The 20,649-nt window shown below is 43.9% G+C and overlaps 1 protein-coding gene and 2 long non-coding RNA genes across 12 annotated transcripts; 1 reads left to right on the top strand and 2 right to left on the bottom strand.

The window, feature by feature from the left end:
- The first annotated feature begins 8,589 nt into the window (after positions 1 to 8,589).
- On the top strand, positions 8,590 to 10,311 carry LOC123059557 (GDSL esterase/lipase At5g03600). The gene is made up of 4 exons (XM_044482099.1): positions 8,590 to 9,015; positions 9,138 to 9,418; positions 9,523 to 9,799; positions 9,927 to 10,311. The coding sequence occupies exons 1-4, from the start codon at positions 8,709 to 8,711 to the stop codon at positions 10,163 to 10,165; spliced, it is 1,104 nt and encodes a 367-aa protein (XP_044338034.1). The 5' UTR covers positions 8,590 to 8,708; the 3' UTR covers positions 10,166 to 10,311.
- Positions 10,312 to 11,150: 839 nt separating this feature from the next.
- On the bottom strand, positions 11,151 to 14,435 carry LOC123063585 (uncharacterized). The gene is made up of 3 exons (XR_006430420.1): positions 13,336 to 14,435; positions 13,179 to 13,250; positions 11,151 to 13,051 (listed from the first exon to the last, which is right to left on the bottom strand). It is a non-coding gene; the product is annotated as an uncharacterized lncRNA (long non-coding RNA).
- An 843-nt stretch (positions 14,436 to 15,278) lies between these two features.
- LOC123063584 (uncharacterized) lies at positions 15,279 to 19,082 on the bottom strand. Of its 10 annotated transcripts, none has more exons than XR_006430414.1 (6): positions 18,445 to 19,082; positions 17,196 to 17,354; positions 16,948 to 17,097; positions 16,718 to 16,828; positions 16,275 to 16,402; positions 15,279 to 15,638 (listed from the first exon to the last, which is right to left on the bottom strand). It is a non-coding gene; the product is annotated as an uncharacterized lncRNA (long non-coding RNA). The 10 variants fall into 10 exon arrangements; XR_006430412.1 differs by having other exon boundaries at positions 17,184 to 17,354; positions 18,445 to 19,081; XR_006430418.1 differs by having other exon boundaries at positions 16,948 to 17,050; positions 17,184 to 17,354; positions 18,445 to 19,081.
- Between the last annotated feature and the right edge of the window lie 1,567 nt (positions 19,083 to 20,649).

Raw genomic sequence — 20,649 nt, 5'->3', positions numbered from 1 at the left:
CGGCAATTGATGACTTTTGGCTTGTTGACATCGATCACAAACCGACTCAACACTAGGCTCATATGAGAGCTTATTCTTGCTAAGGACATATCTAACTATGACAGATGATGGATGACCCAGGCGACTATGCCACTTCGCTGAAGATAGCTTGGTGACAACATGTGCTTGTTTATTAGACCATGATGACGGTGATGATGATATGAGTGAGTAGAGACCTCCCTTGCACCATTCTCTAAGAATGATTCTCCTTGTGGCCAAGTCCTTGCACGGCCACGACCCCTTCCACCTCACCCGCGATATGATTTCCCGCGATCTTGAGGGCGACCTCTGTAGGCCGCGTTTGCTGATGTATGGAAGCCGCCTGAAGAAGAATCACCCAACATCTCCATCCTTTGGTCAAAGGCAGAGATTTGGGCGAAGAGGTCGTCGGGTGTGATCATGTTCTTGATGGTGCCGATGGCCGCAACTACAGCATCGTAGTCACGGTCAAGTCCCGCAAGGATGTAATCTACCATCTCAGGGTCTAACACAGGACGAGCAGCGGCTGCTAGTTCGTCTCCAAGACTTTTCATCTTCGCCATGTAGGCAGTGCTGGACATGCTGCCCTTCTTGGTGCTGGTGATCGCGATCCTCGGATTTGTAATCCGGGACTGCGATTGGGAGGCCAAGAGCGTCGTCACCGTGGTCCACAACTCAAAGGTGGATTCCTTCCCCACAACCTGTGCAAGGATTTCTGGAGACATAGAGTTTAGTAAATATGACAGAACATGCTGGTCTTTGGTGATCCAGGGTCCATATAGGGGATTTGGCGTCGCGGCAGTAGTTTTATCTGCCTGTGTTATCTCCACGGTCTTGGGTGGAGCGGCGTCGGTGTTGTCCAGGAGCCCGGTCACCTGCGCACCTTGCAGAGCCGGGAGCACCTGCGCCTTCCAGAGGATGTAGTTCCCCCTTGCAAGCTTCTCAGACGGCGGCGCACCAAGGTTGAGGGTGACAGCCGTAGACGAAGACATGGTGGCGATGTTGATGTGGTTTTAGGGTTTTGTGGTGTGGCTAGATGTATAGGAAGAGGTTGCTCTGATTACCATGTAAGAATCGGAAGCATTCCTACTCCTCGATAAGGAGCCGCGTTTGGTTTATATTGATATGGGGCAGAACAGTCGTGCCTTGGCTTACAAGTTGGAGAGACCAGATCGCTATGGATTCAGGTCGTTACAAGAGATTTCCTGGATAGCTACAGGAGAGAGAGAGAGAGAGAGAGAGAGAGAGAGAGAGAGAGAGAGAGAGAGAGAGAGAGAGAGAGAGAGAGAGAGAGAGAGAGAGAGAGAGAGAGAGAGAGAGAGAGAGAGAGAGAGAGAGAGAGAGAGAGAGAGAGAGAGAGAGAGAGAGAGAGAGAGAGAGAGAGAGAGAGAGAGAGAGAGAGAGAGAGAGAGAGAGAGAAAGATATGTTGGTTGAGATTACAAAGTAGAGATAAACATAAATTCTAACAAAGACTAGAAGGTAGATGTATGATGTTTAATTCAATGACAACAGCAGAACACATTATGCAAAAAGACAAATAGCAATGCACCGGCAGAATCTAAATAAAAAGATTGATGGATATCCTTCAACATCGTCGGCAACGTCAGGTAAACATCACATGCCCACTGTTATGTCTATACGTCACCAACGTGGTGCAAGATGAATTGGTGCGTGTAGCCATCTATTGATCTATAAAACCCAGATAAAATTAGCTAGGCACTGCTAGGACGTATCAAAGTAACTAACACATATCTTTCTTTCAATTTGTGAATATACTTCTAGACTTATGTACATCCTTTCATAATTTCGCCTTGATTATAGTTGCTTTGCCATCTTCTTTATACGAGGTCTCGATTTAATATATAGCATGGAGTCTCTGATGGTAACATGTGACAAGTCAATATAGAAAAGTGAAATCGTCCATCCATGTTGTGTGGTGTCTGGTGCTGCCGAGCAGCCTCTCTCACAGTGAAACACCAAAGATATAGTGATTATTCATTAATTACCAGGACACCGAACATGAATCCCGCGTGTTTGCAGTGTCCGGACACCATGATGGTTGTCTTCACATTTTGGAGAACATGATGTATTCACTTTAGTTTATCTTTCAGAGTGAACCATGAAAATTCACCCAAGAAAGATTTGTTCTATACCCTGCCTCGAGCTGGGTTCATGCTTCTGTGGCTACCACTGCAAAACAGACGAGCGAGGCTTCGAAACAGCATGCTGCTCAAGACCTCAGTGAGATCTTACAATGCAACGCCAACTACGAGCTCATGCGACACTGTCGACGGTGAGACGACGCACCCAGTGGTTGCCACAGCACAGTGACGGTGCTCCTGCAGCCCTAGCAAGGTACATGTTTCTTTTCTTTCTAACCCTCCTGTTCTAGCTGGTGCCAATCAGTCCGGATTCTATATCAACATAGTACGTACATAGATGGATGTCATCTTTCTAGGAATCCTTACATGGTACTATGCATATAATTCTGGATTTGATCATCCGTGCATCACAACCGTGAGGATATATATTATGGACATCTCTTCTTTATGTGGCCTAGGGAAGGTATTGGTTAACATTCTTTCGTCTTTTTGGTTTGTACTTGCATTTTATAATTTTTGTAAATTGATGAAAATACCGTAGAATGATTATTCTGCAGTTCCTGGGTCAAAAAAAAAGTGAGGATATTACTACAAAAGTGAGCATCTCTGAATAATAAACATAGTAACTATAAAGAGCAAAATCATAGAATTGATATGTAAACCATGAATTGCATGAAGGATATAAAAGAATTGACTACTGTTAGTGAGTACAACAATTGCCTGTGTTCAAAAAGAAAAATGAGGAAAGAGAAACAAACAAAACGTGGCCTTCTTGCACAAAGAGATGTCTCCTAGACGCTCCACATGTGTTAGCACGGGATCCTTCCCTGACAGCCTTTGCCGGAAATTAACATACACGTACTAATTATCAACTCACAATCAAACTGTTATCTGGCAACTTAATCTTATAATGTACAGAAATATGTCGGTGGTATTATGTGTCCATAATGACATATTTATGAGAGACACATTCATAATATCATTAATTAGTATCATGCACAAGAGCACTAATATGACTAATGCAATCATTTTTAACCTCTCTCTCTCTCTCTCTCTCTCAAAGTTGGATGGAATCAATTAGTATGATTAAACTTCATGAGAATTTGTATGCCATTCACTCAAATGGAACCTATAAGTTGGTGACTTTTGTAGCTTGAAGGTCATTACGATTTACGACCAGAATGGTTGGAGAAACAATATTTTTTCCCAAACTAACCATATACTTTATAGGCAATAAAATACAGAATTTCCTTCGTAACTTAAGAAAGTGTGGTCAAAGAGGGGACGCTTCACAATTACCAATTGGCAAAATATATTTCAGTTGTACACGTTGTCATTTAGTCAAAACTGAAGAACATCCTTTTTCTTTGGGTCGAAACCCTTTTCTAAATCAAAATTATTTATATCGTTTGTGTTGTTCTTTACAGATGAGAATTTTTTCCAAGGAAAATATAGTTAGTAGGTAGATGATACCAACCAATATTTTGTGGCCTTGCAATTTGGAAGTTTTGAGATACATTGCTTATGAAAGATTTCCATGCATGCATGGATGAACAAAAGAACTCATGAAATTTCAAAGATATTGAAAATTGAGAGCATAGATGATGCACCAAACAGCTGAGTTAATAAGCTTCATGTTGGAGGCACGGTGTTAGCTTTAATACAAAGCTGTACATATGTAGTTATCACAAAAGGAGGCTTGCTTCCAAACATCCTTATTTCTTATGTGGTTGCGTTGCAGTGACGGCCTATCAAGTACTATAAGATAATTGAGATCATGTCGTACTAAGCTTCGAAACTGATAAGGACCAAAAGGTGGCTTATTTATCATGTTACCTGATAACGATTTGAATTTTCAAAGGAAGAAAAAAAAAATCTCTGACTGAAAATGTAAAGGAGTTAAAGTCTTATGTAATGCTCTTGCCTCTATAAACTATGAAAGTAATAAATACTGAAATATGTATGTTATTCCATATACAGTTTAATTTTTCTCCATGTTATCCTTTACGAAATCACAAACAAGGTCTCATGCATTGTAAGTTAGTAGGGATTGTGTCCACGTAAGAAGGATCGGAATTGATGTGGACCATAAAGGGGCGTATTTGGGATGCTACTTGACATTCATTTGGTTTTTTGAAAAAAAAGGTGAATTAAAACGTGAACGAGTTAAAAGTCTTATGCCATGTTCATTTTCTTCTCTCTATAAATTCTGAACGTAACAAACATTTAAATATGTTTGCAATTCTACATATATTTCAATTATTCTGCCATGTTATCATTTAGGTGATTACAGACATTGTTATTGTGCATGATGGAAAAAAGTTGTTAATCTACTTTTGCTTGTTTTATTACTTGATGCCTCTAATATTCTGGAGCCCCCCTCCAAGACATGAAATACAATTATTGCTCCCAACTCTGTTAGGGACACTACGTTCTCGAAAAAATATCTACATGGATTTTCACATATGAAGTAAGATTCACGACAGTGTTTGCAAACAGCTGAAAACAAATATGCATTTTGATTCATTATTTATGCTTTCCAGGTTGTCACGATTTTTGAGATTGTAATTCAAGAAATTGGTTTAATTCCCTGTGTTTCCAATTTGTGAGTTACCTTTTAAAGAATGGTTAATTTAATCTGATGCCCGCGCAAAGGACCCATGAAACCATTATTGCTCAGTACATAGTAGTTGTATACATTTTTTAGAGAAGTAGTAAGGGAAATTTTGTTTCTAAAATTGTCTCATGCTTAGTGCACATGTCTTAAATTAACTAAAAATGATCATGGAAACAAATACCTAACACGACAGTCTAAATGGATATAACATTTAACTTCATACTAACTTAACTACCTAACATGTTATAGTAGTATGGGAAATTTTGTATAAATGTGTACCAACTTTATATATTAATTCAAAAAGAACTCATACGATTAAAAACACCAAAATAATAATATGTCAATCTTGCACATCGTTAGGAAATATACATATGCCTGTACAAAAACAATAAGGACTATTGAAATTGTGTTTAAAAAAATAGTAAAATGCAACATAATAAAATTACCAGAATAGTGATACAAATATAGTTTGCACAAAAAAATTGTACATAGTGCGTGCGTGCGTGCGTGCACGCGCGCGTGTGTGTGTTTGTGTGTGCGCGCGCGCGTGTGTGTGTGTGTGACTAAAGTATTAAACATACGTAACATAAGGTTATGTAAGCAGATAATAAGGTCTTATTATTAAGTTGATAAAATTCTAGCCCGCGCATCAAGCGGACCACTTTGCTAGTTATATTAAATACACATAGTACAATCTGTACAAACACACATGGAGACTGCTAGACAAATTGGACGAAGACATATGTCCCGAAAATTATGCAGCAAAGGATCCCAAGAAAATAAAATTTACAGAAGGTTCCCAAGAGATCTCTGCACACATCGAAACCAACAGCTGCCTCCACACTCCAGTGTTGCCAAAGCGCTCACTAGAAGAGAAACGCAGCCTCCAACATTTCAAGATCTAGGGCAGTATCATTGCCAAAAATGGCTTTCAAAACCGATGAACAGACCTGCTGCATGCAGCAAGGCACTTGTCGTTGCGGCATGTCGGTCAGGGAACATCCCCATGATGTCCTAGACCCAGATCCATCGCTATGAAGTTGGGGGAGAACATTGGAACCGTCGCCGTCGGACCACAAAACCTGCTTCTAGATCATCATCTTGTCCTGACTGTTGTCACCGTTGCAAGAGACGGAAGCCACGGATAACACAAACAATAGATCTCACCGTCTGAAATAGCCAGCAAGAAGACGAGGCTAACGGCTTCTCGATGTCGTCATAAAGATCGTCGTCATGGAGAGGAAGAAGCCAAAGCAGATTTATTCGACGTGGCGCTGTCCTCCTCACTCCGGTGCCACCAAACGAAACGTAGACCCTATCTACAGAACACCATGGAAGAGGAACGGGATCCTCCCCCTCCATCCACAGCCGGAGTAACAGACAGAGGGGGCAGAGGCCGTGGCTTCACCAGCGTACTGCAAGGGAAACCGTCGTCGCCCAGTTCGCCCTTTTCTCTCTCGAGCGGTTGGGATGAAGGAAAGCACATAGTCCTAAAATGGGAGTAGCGTGGCTAGGTTTTGTCCTGAGGAGACCACTGGTGCACGACACCATTACCAAAAGTTTATTGAGGTAATGGCAACCAAATTTTGTGCAAACCGGCTGGAGATTCAAAATATGTAAAATTTAAAATTGCAAAGGCCATTGGCAATCTTCCTTACAAGGCAACTCCAAAAGAAAATAGAAATTATAATTGGATTCTGGAGAAGTCCAGTGCCCATCTTCCTCCTCATGCCATCGATCAGATCGGTCAGTGCGCGGGGCATGGGACTCCCCGCTTGCCGATTCTTTGTCCGTCAGCATGACCTTGCAGCGACGGTGGTTTGGGACAACCGGGCTCCACTCCGATGTCGCTTTTTCGCTTGGCTCGCTTTCAAAGATAAGTGTTGGACCTGATCGCTTGGCAAGGCGCGGTCTGTTGCATCAGACAACATGCCCTCTGCGCGACCAGAGAGAGGAGAGCATCGAGCACATCTTGCTGGCTTGTGTGTTTGCCCGCTCTATCTGGCAAGCGGTTTTGTCGACATGGAGGCAGGTGGATTGGACACCAACTACCAATGATTTGCTACTCCCTTGGTGCACACCCCACGGGGCACTATCAAATCTCCGGAAGGATTTCAATACCCTCAACATTTTGGTCTTCTGAGATATGGAAACGGAATGCCATTGTCTTTAATAACACTTATCCATCAGTGGAAGTAGTTCTTAGCCGAATACTTGAGGAAGGCAAAGCTTGGCACATGGCGGGGGCTCTTGCGTGGAGATTTACCATCTTTCTTTGTAGTGTTGTATAGGCGGGGATGTAGGGAGTAGTCCGTGGATGTGTTTGGCCCTCGGGCCGAGAGTGCAAAACCATGGATGGGCTTATTTACCCTCTCTTCTATTAATATACGACTAGCACATATGCCTAATTCTCAAAAGAAAAAAACTAGCACATATGCTCGTGCATTGCAACGGGTGAGAAAAGTAGCGTGCATTTAAATTTAGGAAGAATTATAGTGCAATCACGTTGCTTTGTCAAAGAAAACACGTGGCTGCGTGCGACATGCAGGAATCCGGTTCACGTGACCAGTTTAATCGGGTCTCTCTGGGGTCCTTCTTTAAAGTGCACAACAGCTGTGGTATGTATATGTTCTCTAACCACTTCGCCCATGCACCTAACATTCAGTAGCCAACTTGGTACGTGAAGCTTCACACACGTATATTAAGTGATTTGAATGGATGTAGGAGGGCGATGTGAGACTATTTAACAAGTGAACCATTATTTTGACATAAGCATGACATATCTTAGCTAGCTACTACCTCATGGCCTGCGCAAAAGGTCGCAAGTTCGATCCCCATTCCATGCAGCTCTTTTCCCCTCCTCCTAGAGGTAGTTGGGCCATAACATACAACGTGAAGGGTCCGGCCCATAGCTGTATGCGAGACGGGAAACCGAGAGAGGGACATGCTGAAAAATGGCAAGGTTGAGGGGATTTTTCGTAAAATTTTATTTCATGACGGGCCAAGAATATTGATTCTCTTTATTAGTGGGTATAGATATAGGTACGCATGCTTGTGCATATTCTAACAAGAAAATCTTCCTCCTCATCACTGCCGGATCCATTAAAACTTCGAATGTGGGGTTAGGTTATGCGAGAAGACGTTGGTGACCACCATCTAGAGATCTGATTGTTGTCCAGAGAAAAGGACGAGGAGAAGAATTTGATATTATCAAAACGACCGCCACCCCAGTAATGCAGAGTGTCTAATGGGATGACCTATTAGACACCCTGACATGATCAAAACGACCTCTACCTCGTCAACACGGACAAAGAGATTAACATTAGACACTCTCGCCTGAAGCGGGTTAAACATTAAGTGAACTAATTTTCTAAGTATGACTGGTTAAATACGTACTTCGGTTCTACGGTTAGACCATTAAAGTACTAGTATAAGTTACTGAGAAGGTGACAACCGCCAACGTTGAGCTGCTACAAAGCCTCAGACAGAGCAGAAGGTAACGCGCCGACGGCTCCAACAGTCCAACTGGGCCGGAGGTTAATAGCAAAACCGGAGAAAATACAGTCCGGCGGAGGGGCGAGGACAACCGGCAGCGCGGCCGACGAGCTGACGGCGGTGCGCAGCGGGGAGGAGGGCATGCAGAGGATGCGCAGGCCTCGCGAGACGAACAGCGAACGACGTACCGTCCACGAGTCGTATATATACTCGTATTCGTCAATCCGTGTCCGACTGTGCTACGGCTCCGACTCCGGTAGAGGTCGCTAGCCCGACTTCGACTTGTTTTGCTGGTCCGTGGTTCCAACTTCCATATATTGACGAGGGAGAGGCAGCAGGCCATGGTGTACGAGCATCGCAGACAAGCGCTTTGCGTTCCTGGTTTTTCGTTGGCGAAAGAGTAGCGGCCGGCTGGGTGATCGTGATCCTCGGGCCAGTGGTAGTAGAACGATCCGCCACCACGCCACCGGAATCAATGAAGCTTCTTCCGGCCGCCCTCGGCCTCGTCCTCATCCTCCTCCTCGTTCTGAATCTCAATGGTGTGGAGGCCCGGCCTGCGCCTACCGGCGGCCATCAGAAGAAGGCGTCGAGCTACACCTTCTTTGTGTTTGGGGATGACTTCGCCGACAATGGGAACCTCCCTCCGACCAACCCCGTCACTGAGATGTCGCGGCAATGGGCCTACCCCTACGGCTCCAACTACGTTGATGCCGATGGGTTTCCGCGGCCGAATACTCCGTCCGGCCGCTTCTCAAACTACAAAATCCAGTCGGATTTCATCGGTAAGTACTAGTATGTTATATTACCCTAAAAAGGTACTCTGTTATATTGTAATCTCATGTTATGCTGTAATCTATGGTGCATCACAATCAATCCTACTCGTTGTTTTATTGATAACTTGCAGCAAAAATGCTGGGATTGGAGGAAGCCCCTCCGGCGCATGCCCGCACAGCAGAGAAAACCTGCGACCCGTCCGGCATGACCTTTGCTACCGGTGGTGCATGCGTGTTGGACAGTACATCGCACGAGGTCCCTGCCCTCGCCAAGCAGATTTACACTTTCAAGAAGATGCTCAAGGATGGGACCATCACGGAGAATCAACTGAGTCGCTCTGTAGCGCTCGTGGCCTACTCCGGCAACGACTATGCAGGCACCGGCGTCATTGGGCTAGGTAGCCCCAACGATGTGAGTATCATATCAACGCACAATGTATATATGCATACACTAATTTGAACAATTAATTCGTTTGTGAATCTTACTAACGTATAATTTTCATGTATGCAATGTAGATTAATGCTTATATTGGAAAGGTGACAAAAGAGATTGCAGCTAATGTGGATCAATTGTTGGAGCTTGGGGTGACAAAGGTTCTTGTCAATAACTTGCACCCTATCGGTTGCACGCCATCACACACCCGAACCAACAACTACACCACGTGTGATATTTTTGGAAACTTGGGTGCATCTATCCACAACGATAATCTGAAACAAGTTATGACATCAAAGAAGAATGTCTACATCATTGACGTGTACACCGCATTCGCTAATATTGTGGATCATGCGGCAGGTATGTATCTACATTCATTCAAAAGTGTCTCATTATTTTAGAATTATCTTAATCTAATTAGATGGGTTTGATTGTGTACTTGAAATACTTTATTTGAACATTTTAAATTTCATATGCATTAATGTAGGTAAAGGCTCAGAGTTGTCCAAACAATTCAAGCGCAAACTATCGCCGTGCTGCGAGAGTTTGAATTCGAAGGGTTACTGCGGACAGCAAAACGAGTCATCCGGGGAGCTTCTGTACACTGTGTGTGACAAGTCAAGTAAATTTTTCTATTGGGACGATATGCACCCGACCCATGCAGGATGGGAGGTTGTGATAAAACAATTGGAAAAGCCCTTGAGAGAGTTTGTAAATCAAGCCTAGGTAGCTGGTTTTATATATCTGTGTAGAGCTTTGCATCCATGATGACAACCTTCTGATTTATTTCATAGTTTCAAGTATTTGGAAGACGGGATTTTCCCGATTCCATGATGAATATTATATTGTATTTGCATATTCTTTTGTGAACACATGAACATAACTCTATACCCCCGCAACTAGACCCGACAGTCCGATTGGCGGGACCGATACCTTTTTCTTCAAACAATCCACGATGGTTCACTAGCCTATGGCCACCCGGAGTGTCCTTTTTCCAAACATCTAAACAGTAGTTGTAGTTCACTAACCTTGGACTAAAGGTTACATGCGGTTGACTCGACTGATATATCTGTATGGGCTTGTTTTCTAGTTGCTACCTTCAATCCTACAAACCTACGTACCCAACATTGATGCCTGAACACATCCACCAACTAAGGGTGTAAAGTAACTTGTTTTCGTTACAAGTGTGTACATGTATGCGTATAGACATAGTCAGCCTCCCTCGATTCCAACTGCATTTCAGTCCATGGTTCCTTCATTGATGCACATAGACAATCATCAGTAACTTGTGAGATTGGCTTAGACTCGGTCTGCCCCCTTAATTAGGGGTAGTAAAAGGATGCATACTTACTATGACACACGCCAGAGACAGTCTCCGATTGAGCTAGTGATATAAATTTCCCCCCAAGCTATGCTGATAAGTTGACAGTACATTGATCAATCCATGGAGGCAATCAAGCTCATCCAAACACTGGCCAGAGACGGCGATCATCGGTTGATGGTTATACTCTGAAAATCTGAATGATGAATGAATATGGAGCCATGGAAGGATGATATACGCCCCACTCCAGGTCTTCCCTGGTGTCCAGGACGAATGGACGATGTACGCCCCAACGAGACACTCGATGATGTTCTTCATTGCTCCTCTACAAGTCGCATCTTCTTATTGTGCCCCCCCCCCCCCCCCCCCCCCCTCTCTCTATCTGCTCCCTCTCATGCACACAACAACTGCCCATGCTGATTAGGAGAGGGGCAAACAAAGTGGCATATAAACTTGCTACTCGGAAGGCATACCAAAGGGCTAAGGGTCTGTATGTGCTTTATCTGTGGAGAAAAATGGCGCAAGGACCATAAATGCAACATTACTGTGCAGCTACATCTTGTGCAGGAGATGCTGTAATTTTGCTGCGTCAGAAGCAGCTGAGTCTGATGACAGTGAAGATAATTTGATGCTGTTGTCAGCAGAAACTCAATCAGATAAAAACACTCATACAGGTATCAGGTTGGATTACACAATAGCTGAATGTTGCTAGACTCGAGCAGTTCCCATTCATTTGTCAGTTCGAGACTGGCTCAGCACGTACCTGGTAGAACGCCATTGTCCACGCAACAGAAGGTTCGAATTGCTGGAGGGAGACAATTATTCTGCACCCATATTATTCCATCTTGTTAATGGACTACAACTGGTCATCAACTCAAGTCCGATTTCAAGGTTTTACCTCTCAAATTGTAATGGACTGGCTAGGCGCCAGAGGAAATATGCGAGTAAATTGGGAACAAAAATGGTTGTCCTTTGATCATAAAGGAACATAAGTTTGCTTGCAAGGTCACCCACTAGAAGAATTTAGTGCTGCAGAGTGGTGGAAATACATTTGCTGCAGGATGAAAGTAAAGAAATAATTCTGGTCGAAATTCAGGCTATTTTGGAATAGTTTGGTCAGCTATTCTCAGAACTAACTGAATTGTCTCCAAGAAAGTCAAGTGGCCATCATATTCCCCTCATAGAAGGTTCTAGACCAGCGAACATCATGGCGGCGTCAGGCCCAGACAGGCCGGGCCGCCGCTTGGGACGTGGGTGAGATATCCTTCAATGGCTGTAGCGTACAGTACCACTGTAGCAGACTGTAGCCACAAGGCTGCCTGGGGCGTGAGTCGATTCTGGCTCCGCCATTGGCTATACTCCTGAGCTTAAGTCTGAGATTGAAGATTGAAGCAAAGATTGTTGAAATGTTGCGCACAAGGGTCACTTCTGTCAGCAACAGTGCATTCGCATTCCCTATCATCATGGTCAGGAAGAAAGATCAAACATGGTGCCTTTGTGTGGACTACCGTCACCTAAATCTACTCTCTGACAGTGATAGACGAATTGTTCGATGAGATGGTCAGTGCTTCACGGTTTTCTAAGCTCGATTTGTGTGCCAGATATCACCACTCTACTTGGCGCCGGGAGAAGAATACAAGCAAGCTTTTCATACTCATAATGGACACTATCAATTCAACATCATGGCTTTTGGGCTAACTGGATCCCTTGCAACATTTTAATCAATGATGAATACAACTCTTGCTGCAGTACTTCGCAAGTGCGCACTGGTGTTCTTTGACAATATTCTGATTCAGAGTGCAACCTTCGAAGAGCACCTAGTCCATGCGCAACAAGTATTGCAACTGCTGCAACAAAACCAATGGAGAAATGAAGGGATCTAAGTGTGCTTATGCACAGCACGGCACATCTTATCTGGGGTTCATGGTATCTGGAAGGGGTGTCCAGGCCAATCCATCCAAGGTTTGTGATGTGCAAAATTTGCCAAGACCTAGCAATCTGAAAGAATTGCGGGTTTCCTAGCTTTATCAGGGTATTATCGCAAGTTTTTGCGTCAGTATGCAGCCAACGACTTACCAATCTTCTTTGCAAGGACACGCCCTTTGTTTGGTCACCGGAAGCCCAAAGTGCTTTTGAATTTCCTAAATCTGTCCCAGTGTATGTGCTGCCAGTTCTTGCTCTCCTAGATTTTTCTCAATTTGTGGTGGAAACTAACGCGTGTGACACGGGAGTAGGAGCTCTTCTTCTTCTTCTTCTTCAACAAGGCCATTCCATAGGATATGCAGGAGATCCTGGACATTTACGAGGATAATGATCAAGCTAAAGAACACCTCATGCATTTGGTTGTCGCAATGTAGAGTGATGGCAAACTTTCCTTGCAGGATGGACTAATTCACTACAAAGAACGAGTGTGGTTACCTCCCAAAGATGCAAGTTACTCGAAGCCTTCCATTCCAGCTCAATTGGTGGCCATTCAGGTATTCCCATCACCTTGTGCAAAATCAAGAAATTGTTTTATTGGAAGGTCATGCAAGCTCAAGTCAAACAGTTTGTGCAAGAGTGTGTTATCTGTAACCTGATAGTGCACGTTATCCTGGACTATTGGAGCCGTTGCCGGCTCCTAAACAATTTTGGTAATTGTTGACCATGGATTTCATGGAAGGATTGCGACGATCTGAGTGTTTCAACTATGTCCTGCTGGTAGTTGATAAGCTGTCTCGTACGCCCATTTCATTGCGTACAACATTCATCCACAGTTTCTGTAGTGGCAACAGCTTTCATGGATAATATTCATAAACTTCATGGCATGCCTGAGTCCATGGTGCTGATCGTGACCGCATTTTCACAAGCTTCGCATGAGTTCGCCACATCATCCTCAAACCGACGGGCAGTCAGAATGTGTCAACCAATGTTTGCAGGCGTACTTTCTCTGTTTCTCTTTTGGAGGCGTACTTTCTCTGTTTCTCTCATGATTGTCTTGTGAAGTGGGCACACTGGTTGTCACTAGCAGAATATTGGTACAACACAAGCCCTCATTTTGCTCTGGAAGGCAAAAAGTGTGGTTATAGGTAAGATTCAGGTAAACTCCAAGGCAATTCAGCGTATCGCTGTTAGAAGCATGTGAAGTTTCAGATCTGGATTCCTGGCTACAAGATCGTGCAATGGTCCTTAATTAGGCTGTTACAGCAACACGTGGATCGTGGAGTGTGTCCGTGCTCGCATGAAACATCAAGCAGACAAGAAACACTCTAATCATCATTTCAGTGCGGGTGATTCCTTCCTCAAACTGTAGCCTCATATTCAATCTTCGGTGGCGCCATGGGCACACCACAAGCTGTTGTTCAAATTTTACGGATCTTTTGAAGTGCTGAACCACGTGGGAGCTTCTGTTTATCGTCTTCAACTTCCTGAACACACAACCGGATTCATCCTGTTCTGCATGTGTCTCAAGTTCAAAAAGCGTTCGGCCCGAATTGCAAAATACAGCCCGAGCTTCCTCCTCCTGATGCTCAATTTGCAGTGCTTGTTCGTGTGTTGCAGGCTTGCAGCACCGCCTTCGTCAGTGAGGAGCCATTACAATGGTCAGACCAACCGGTGACATGGGCAAGCTCGGAAGAAAGAGCTCTAGAAAGTTTTCCTCGCGCCCCAGCTTGGGAACAAGAGCTGGTGTTCAAGAGAGAGAGAGAGAGAGGGGGGGGGGGGGGGGGGGGGCGAGTAAAAGATGGGCGAACGCTTTCCTGAACAACGTAAGCATTTCTCAGGTTGTAGGAGTGAATTCGAACTACACCATAGCCGATTCCCCAATCCTACTCTGCTCCTTACAGATGACTCAGGCCAAGACGTGAGGGCTGGGGCCGGCCGTGCACGGCATTCATCTCGCCGGAGCACCGACCTGCAAGATCCAACCGGACGAGGTCAGCCTCCATCAGCTCGAAGAAAGAGGTAGGCGGCGGCACACAATTTACCAAGACCAACACCCACTGCTTGAGGAGAGCCTAGAGCCGGCGTTTCCTACAACCACCAGAGATAAACTCATATTCGACATGGCGGAGTTGGGCTTGGACGACCTCAGCGAAGGCGTAAGACTGGTTTGGAGGCCACCCAAGCACGGCAATGGCTGACAACATCACGCCGCCAGGCGCACAGATTAGCAGCTCAGCCGGAGGAGAACGCCGCCAGGGCATTGTCCTGCTCCTGTCCAGCCTCCTCACCCGATTCACCAGGCATTGCTTGCTTGCCCAGACACTACCAGTCACATTCATCTCTATCCCTGTGAACGATGATGCAACACGCGGCACTATACTGCGTATAAGGAAATTCCCTTTGGCAAAACTAAACTCTTGTGTTCCAGGAAGTAAGGTTCATTTGAGAAGAAAGATACTACTTGCTTCGAACAAATCCTTCACCGAATGGCCAGCATCCTAGAATTATCTACAATGCATATGTTTTTAATTACTCCGAAATGAAATCCTTTTCAAAACAATTCAGGCAAAGAACCAGCAAGAGTAGAAAGCCGAGTATCGAGAAACAGAGTACTTCAATTGTTTTCTTGTACCCCAGGCAAAACATGTGAGTGATAGTTATCATACTTCTCAAAGATGAAATGTTTTTCAGATGATCGCCAATTTACAACAAGAACACTGTTCATCACAACAGAGTTTGATCACTCCAATAGCTTTGCATGATAGAGCTGTGCCCGGCGCTATCCTGAGATCCAAGTACATGTACCAACAAGCTAACAGCCATGTCTTGGGTTGGACCAAAAGATCGCACCTAAAGCGGAATGCACTTCTCCGACATGCCTAACCCTCTGAAATCCATCCTAGCAACAGCATCATGGTCAATGCCCTCGGGTTCACTCTGGCAAGCCTGCGCTTTCTGAAACCATTTTATATCCAGTCATTATTATGAACTAGAGGCAGAGGCAGGTGTTCATGAGGTTTGATCATGAGAAAAACAGCAAAGATTGGAGCGAGTTTTGATGTGGACTCAAATCCTGCTAATTAACAAAGTGAATATGATGCACCAGAGAAGCGAGTTGAACGAAAACCCCGATTGTTATTTTTAGGGTAATCTCTTCATAATAAAACCTTTTGGAATGTAGTCATCTATAAATGAAAATAAAATAATCACACGTCAAATTAAAGATGGTGTACAGTGTTGATTTTATTTAGACTGTTCTCCTAATCTTTGCTATCATTTGCAAGTAAAAGTAACTTCAGGTTAAGGCAGACAACAGTCCATCCGTTGGTTCTGCATATAATTGCAGGAGTGTAGCACAAAAGTTCCAAGGAATACATGACTCTCTGTAGCTAAGCAGACACCCAAGATTTTCACGAAATTACTCGTATGAAAGTCAAGTAAATAGTCAGCATCTAAAATAACATCATCTCTAAATAAAATCACTAACTTGCCAACTGATGGAATATCAACTTCTACGACAAAATATATATCTCTGCAAAGAAAGATCAGGTGAAATTGAAGATCAAACCATGTGAACAGAAGAACCTGTACCTGTTTTTCTGGAAGCATCAACAAAATTGATAAAACTCTGAGCATCTTGTCCAAGGAATATATAAGTATATTTGCATGCATGCATGTATGTTTTACTGAATAAATTACCGATGAAAATCGTGATGTTCCTAACAAAACCAGACAAAGTTTGTAAGCAACAATGAAAATCGATTTCATTTCATGGACAACATGGCTATCAGAGATGTAACAACAGGTACAGAATTGTTAGTAATTTTGACAAAAAAACTCAGCAAGCTTGTTTCTAAGGCAGTAAGGCTTGCACGGCCAAAGAGATTTGATCCCTACTGGGCCTATTTGTCTGAAGCCCTCAAAATAACTACCCATGTGCATGTATTGTCTACACAGCTTATACGTTATTTTTCTTGGCCCTCTCGTCAGACGCCTCAATCATTTTTGCAACTCTTTACTATTTTAAATCGCACCTTTTCACCAGGTTAAGATTGAATGCTGCAATGCCTTTTATAATGTTATAAAATCCCCAGGTTACTTCTTGAGTTTTCTTTCCACAAGTATAAACCACCTCTGACTCATACCTGCAGTTGGATAATGTTGTTTCATGACATCCATATTAAGGTTGCAAAGTTCAAGGTATAGTAATTTGTGTTACTTTTGTTAGGAAGAGCAAGCTATATAGTAACTGGCACCGACCGACCTAGACAGTCAAAAGAAAATACCACGATTGGAAGTCCGAATTCAACTCGATTTAGATAACCCTTGGCACGTGTTATCCTCTACACGATATCCTCAATGCTTTCCTGAACAACGTAAGTATTGGTTTCTCATGGTCCTGGATCATGAATTTCTAACCAAAAAATGAGCTATTAATAAAATTTAATTTAGTAAGCTAAGACTCTAGTTTCTTAAGCCGAAGATCTGTTTCATACTTACGCGAAGGGGTACCTTTGAAATATGACTCTGTTGATAAAACCGGCTGTGGTTACTTTATTTGGCACTGCACCAATGGTTGCTAGATTTTACTGCATGCCAACTATGTACCATCAGAAGCTTAACTTGCACATTACAAAACAATGGGGTAGCATCAGGTTTGGCCTCTGCAATCTGAACCAAACACCACATGTAATTTTAATTATCAGTGATGCTCCCTTGTATTTAGTAATAAAAATCTGAAAAAAATACGACATTAATGGCATACCTCAGGCTTATTGGTATGTAGAATGTATTCTATATCGGAAAACTGCAACATATGCAGCCTAACCTAATATGGTCTTGCTATAATAAAGTAGACATTATTCTACAAATTCATCAACCACAAGCAAACTTCAATTTTATTTTATTTTACTACGATGATACCTTCTCTGTAGCAAAACAAAGGACTATATGCAAACATGAAATGTTTGAGTATGAGCCTCGGTACAAATAAAACAGAAAGTACATGAACAGTTAAAAACATCTTCACTCTTCTTTTTTCAATAGCAGGCAATTAAATCTGTTTACTTAGTTGGTTTAATGAAGCCCCACAAAAGCAGATCAATTAAGTAAGACAATGGTCCAATGCTTATTCAGGTCTGCTAAAAACAACTTACTATTTTAGGGAGAGGAAGGCAAAATAAATACAGTAAAATAAAATGGACATGCAGATATCATCTCGACATTTCTAGTAGTTGGTCTGATCCAATGCAAATTTACTATCAAAGTGTAATATGCTTGCATCCTACTGTCATTTAGTGTAATTTGGAATTTCACTTTGTCATCTTATCACAGCTTACTAAGTTTGGCAACATGAATGGGTTAAAAGAAAGAAAGAGAATTAGGAGCATGAACAATGGAGTATAAAAAGAAAGAGGGTTAGCAACATGAATAAGGGCCTGTTCGGTTGACAGGGAAAATGGAGGGGTTTGGCAGGGATTGGCAGGGATTGCACCCTCCACAAGTCAAAACCTCCTCCAATCCACCCCAATCCCGCTGTGAGGAGGTGTAACCGAACAAAGCCTAATGGAGCTGGAAATGGAATGTACACCCATAACCAACCACCTTTGCAACTATCTGATCTGAGCCCCCCTATACAAAATATCTTGTAATGTGATAACTGGCCTATCTTCTCTCTAGAACTGTAAGTTGGCATATTCTTTGAATTTTGAGTATTGCCTGTTGCATGCTCTACTTTGCTATTCGTAGGTGCAGAATATACCGGTTGGTTCGGGACATGAAGTTTGGCACTTCCGTTCTCCAAGATGTACACGACGGATGAAATGAATGGACAATCGTTGGGATTGTCCTGCACACACAAAAGAGCCCTAGTTGGATGGAGGCAGAGAAACATAAAAACAGATGGTTAGTTGTTGTAGACATATTAGCAAAAAGATATAGGGCATGAAATACCAACATCAAGAATATAATACGTGCACATCATTGTCAGGTTTCTCTGAATTAAACCTGACGTTAGACGAATATTTTTTTCATATCAATAAAAAATCACATTTTGGATTGACACATTAATTCTATTGCAAGATCTTGTATTTTGCTATGAAAGAGAGAAGCTCCTGAGAGAAATAAGAGCAGCAGCCTTTGCAGTTTGCACGGTCGGGGGGAGAGAAGGAGGTAGAGCAGCAGCAACAACTTAACATTTCTGTACACGTATCTGAGAGAGAGATAGTAGCAGCAGCCCAGAACGAATGTGCTTCTGTCAGCAGTGACCACAAGCATGGTAGGTCTGCAGGAGATGGTCCATGCTGATGGCGTCAGGGTTCAAGCAAGTGGATGACTAAGCGGCGGCGCTCCGTAGCAGGGGAGCCCCGGCGTGCAGGCAGATGCAACGACCAAATAGCTATATGCAGATACTACATTTTAATGATTACTTATAAATTTGTTGCATTTGGATTGAGCAAGTCCAAAATCTGCTCATTACATATCTCCAGGAATGAGCATCTGCAAGTAGAACTGAGTTTTTCTCCTCTTCTTACTTCCTTTTCTTGCAAATAGCAATTGAAAAGATTACCTTAGAGATAGTACACCATCTACAGCACAAAATTAGACATCTGAATCAACACATCATCAAAGCATGCCATCTGGATTCTTAAGAACAGATGCTCAAACACTCGAGGCGTAACACATGATTGCTAAAAAGGTACTACCTCTGTCCCATAATATAAGACGTTTTCCAGTGCTTTTATGCAGCAAACCTATGCAACATAAACACACGATTTTGACAGTCAACAACAACAACACCAACAACAACAACAACAATAACAACAACAAAGACTTCAGTCCCAAACAAGGTGGGGTAGACTAGAGGTGAAACCCATAAGATCTCGCAACCAACTCATGACTCTGGCACATGGATAGCAAGCTTCCATGCCCTCCTGTCCATGGCTAGTTCTTCGGTGATACTCCAGTCCTTCAAATCTCTCTTTACGGACTCCTCCCATGTCAAGTTCGATCTACCCTACCTCTCTTGACATTATCAACACGCTTTAGCCGTCCGCTATGCACTGGAGCTTCCAGAGGCCTGCGCTGAATATGGCCCAACTCTATCTCGTATATCATCATTCCAGACCTGGTCCTTCCTTGTGTGGCCTCACATCCATCTCAACATGCGCATCTCCACTACACCTAATTTTTGAACATGTCGCCTTTTAGTCGGCCAACACTCTCTCTCGAAACAGGCTTTCGCCCCAGTTTATAAATAGAGCACCAATCAAACAGAGTACACGGCCGAACGATACAACGGGATGGGGTAGCACTCCAACAATGCCGATCCCAGGCTAACCGGATCGCGCAAGCGACTACGCTGCCGAAATAAAGTACAGGAGGAACTGAGAACAACACCTAAGTTCCACGACAACGCCCCCAGGAGGGAGAACGGCGCTAAGCGTCGCCGTTGCCGAGTCCCGAACAGACATAGGTTTTCACCCGAAACCCAGACACGAAGAGGAGCACCACGACGACGTCTTCAAGATGATAACAACGCCCCAAGCGTCGCCGTCGTCGGTGACAAAGCGCAGAGCTTTTACTCGGCAACTCCCCGCGTCACCAGACGAGGTCTCCAGGGCAAGTGCGACGAGCCCAACACTCCAGATCCGGATCGGGGCGACGCCATTGGCAGAGACAAAGAGCGCGCCCGAGCCACCCGCTGCACCACCTACCGCCGCCCACACGACCAAGAGGGAATGCCTTCACTGCCGCCATGGTGCCCGCCGGAGAGCCAACCATGTGGACCGCCATCCGGGGCCGCCACCCCGGCATCCATGTCCAAGGCTCCACAAACCGTCCACGTCATGGTGCGTCCACCTCGATAGGAGTAAAAGGGAGCTCCTTTTCACTCCTAGCCCGGCATGAATCACGGAGTATGGGTCGATGCCTCCACAGTAGGAAGCACCCACGCCTTCGTCTCTAG

The sequence above is a fragment of the Triticum aestivum genome, chromosome 3A (assembly GCF_018294505.1).
Source record: "Triticum aestivum cultivar Chinese Spring chromosome 3A, IWGSC CS RefSeq v2.1, whole genome shotgun sequence".
In the NCBI taxonomy this organism is placed as follows: Eukaryota; Viridiplantae; Streptophyta; class Magnoliopsida; order Poales; family Poaceae; genus Triticum; species Triticum aestivum.
The sequence above is the reverse complement of the archived record's forward strand: the minus strand, read 5'-3'. Positions and strand labels throughout refer to the sequence as shown.

Coding starts and splice junctions, on each gene's coding strand:
- LOC123059557 (XM_044482099.1), top strand. CDS start 8,709: ATGAAGCTTCTTCCGGCCGCCCTCGGCCTCGTCCTCATCCTCCTCCTC. Junction 9,419..9,522: donor GGCTAGGTAGCCCCAACGAT/GTGAGTATCATA, acceptor TATGCAATGTAG/ATTAATGCTTATATTGGAAA. Junction 9,800..9,926: donor TATTGTGGATCATGCGGCAG/GTATGTATCTAC, acceptor GCATTAATGTAG/GTAAAGGCTCAGAGTTGTCC.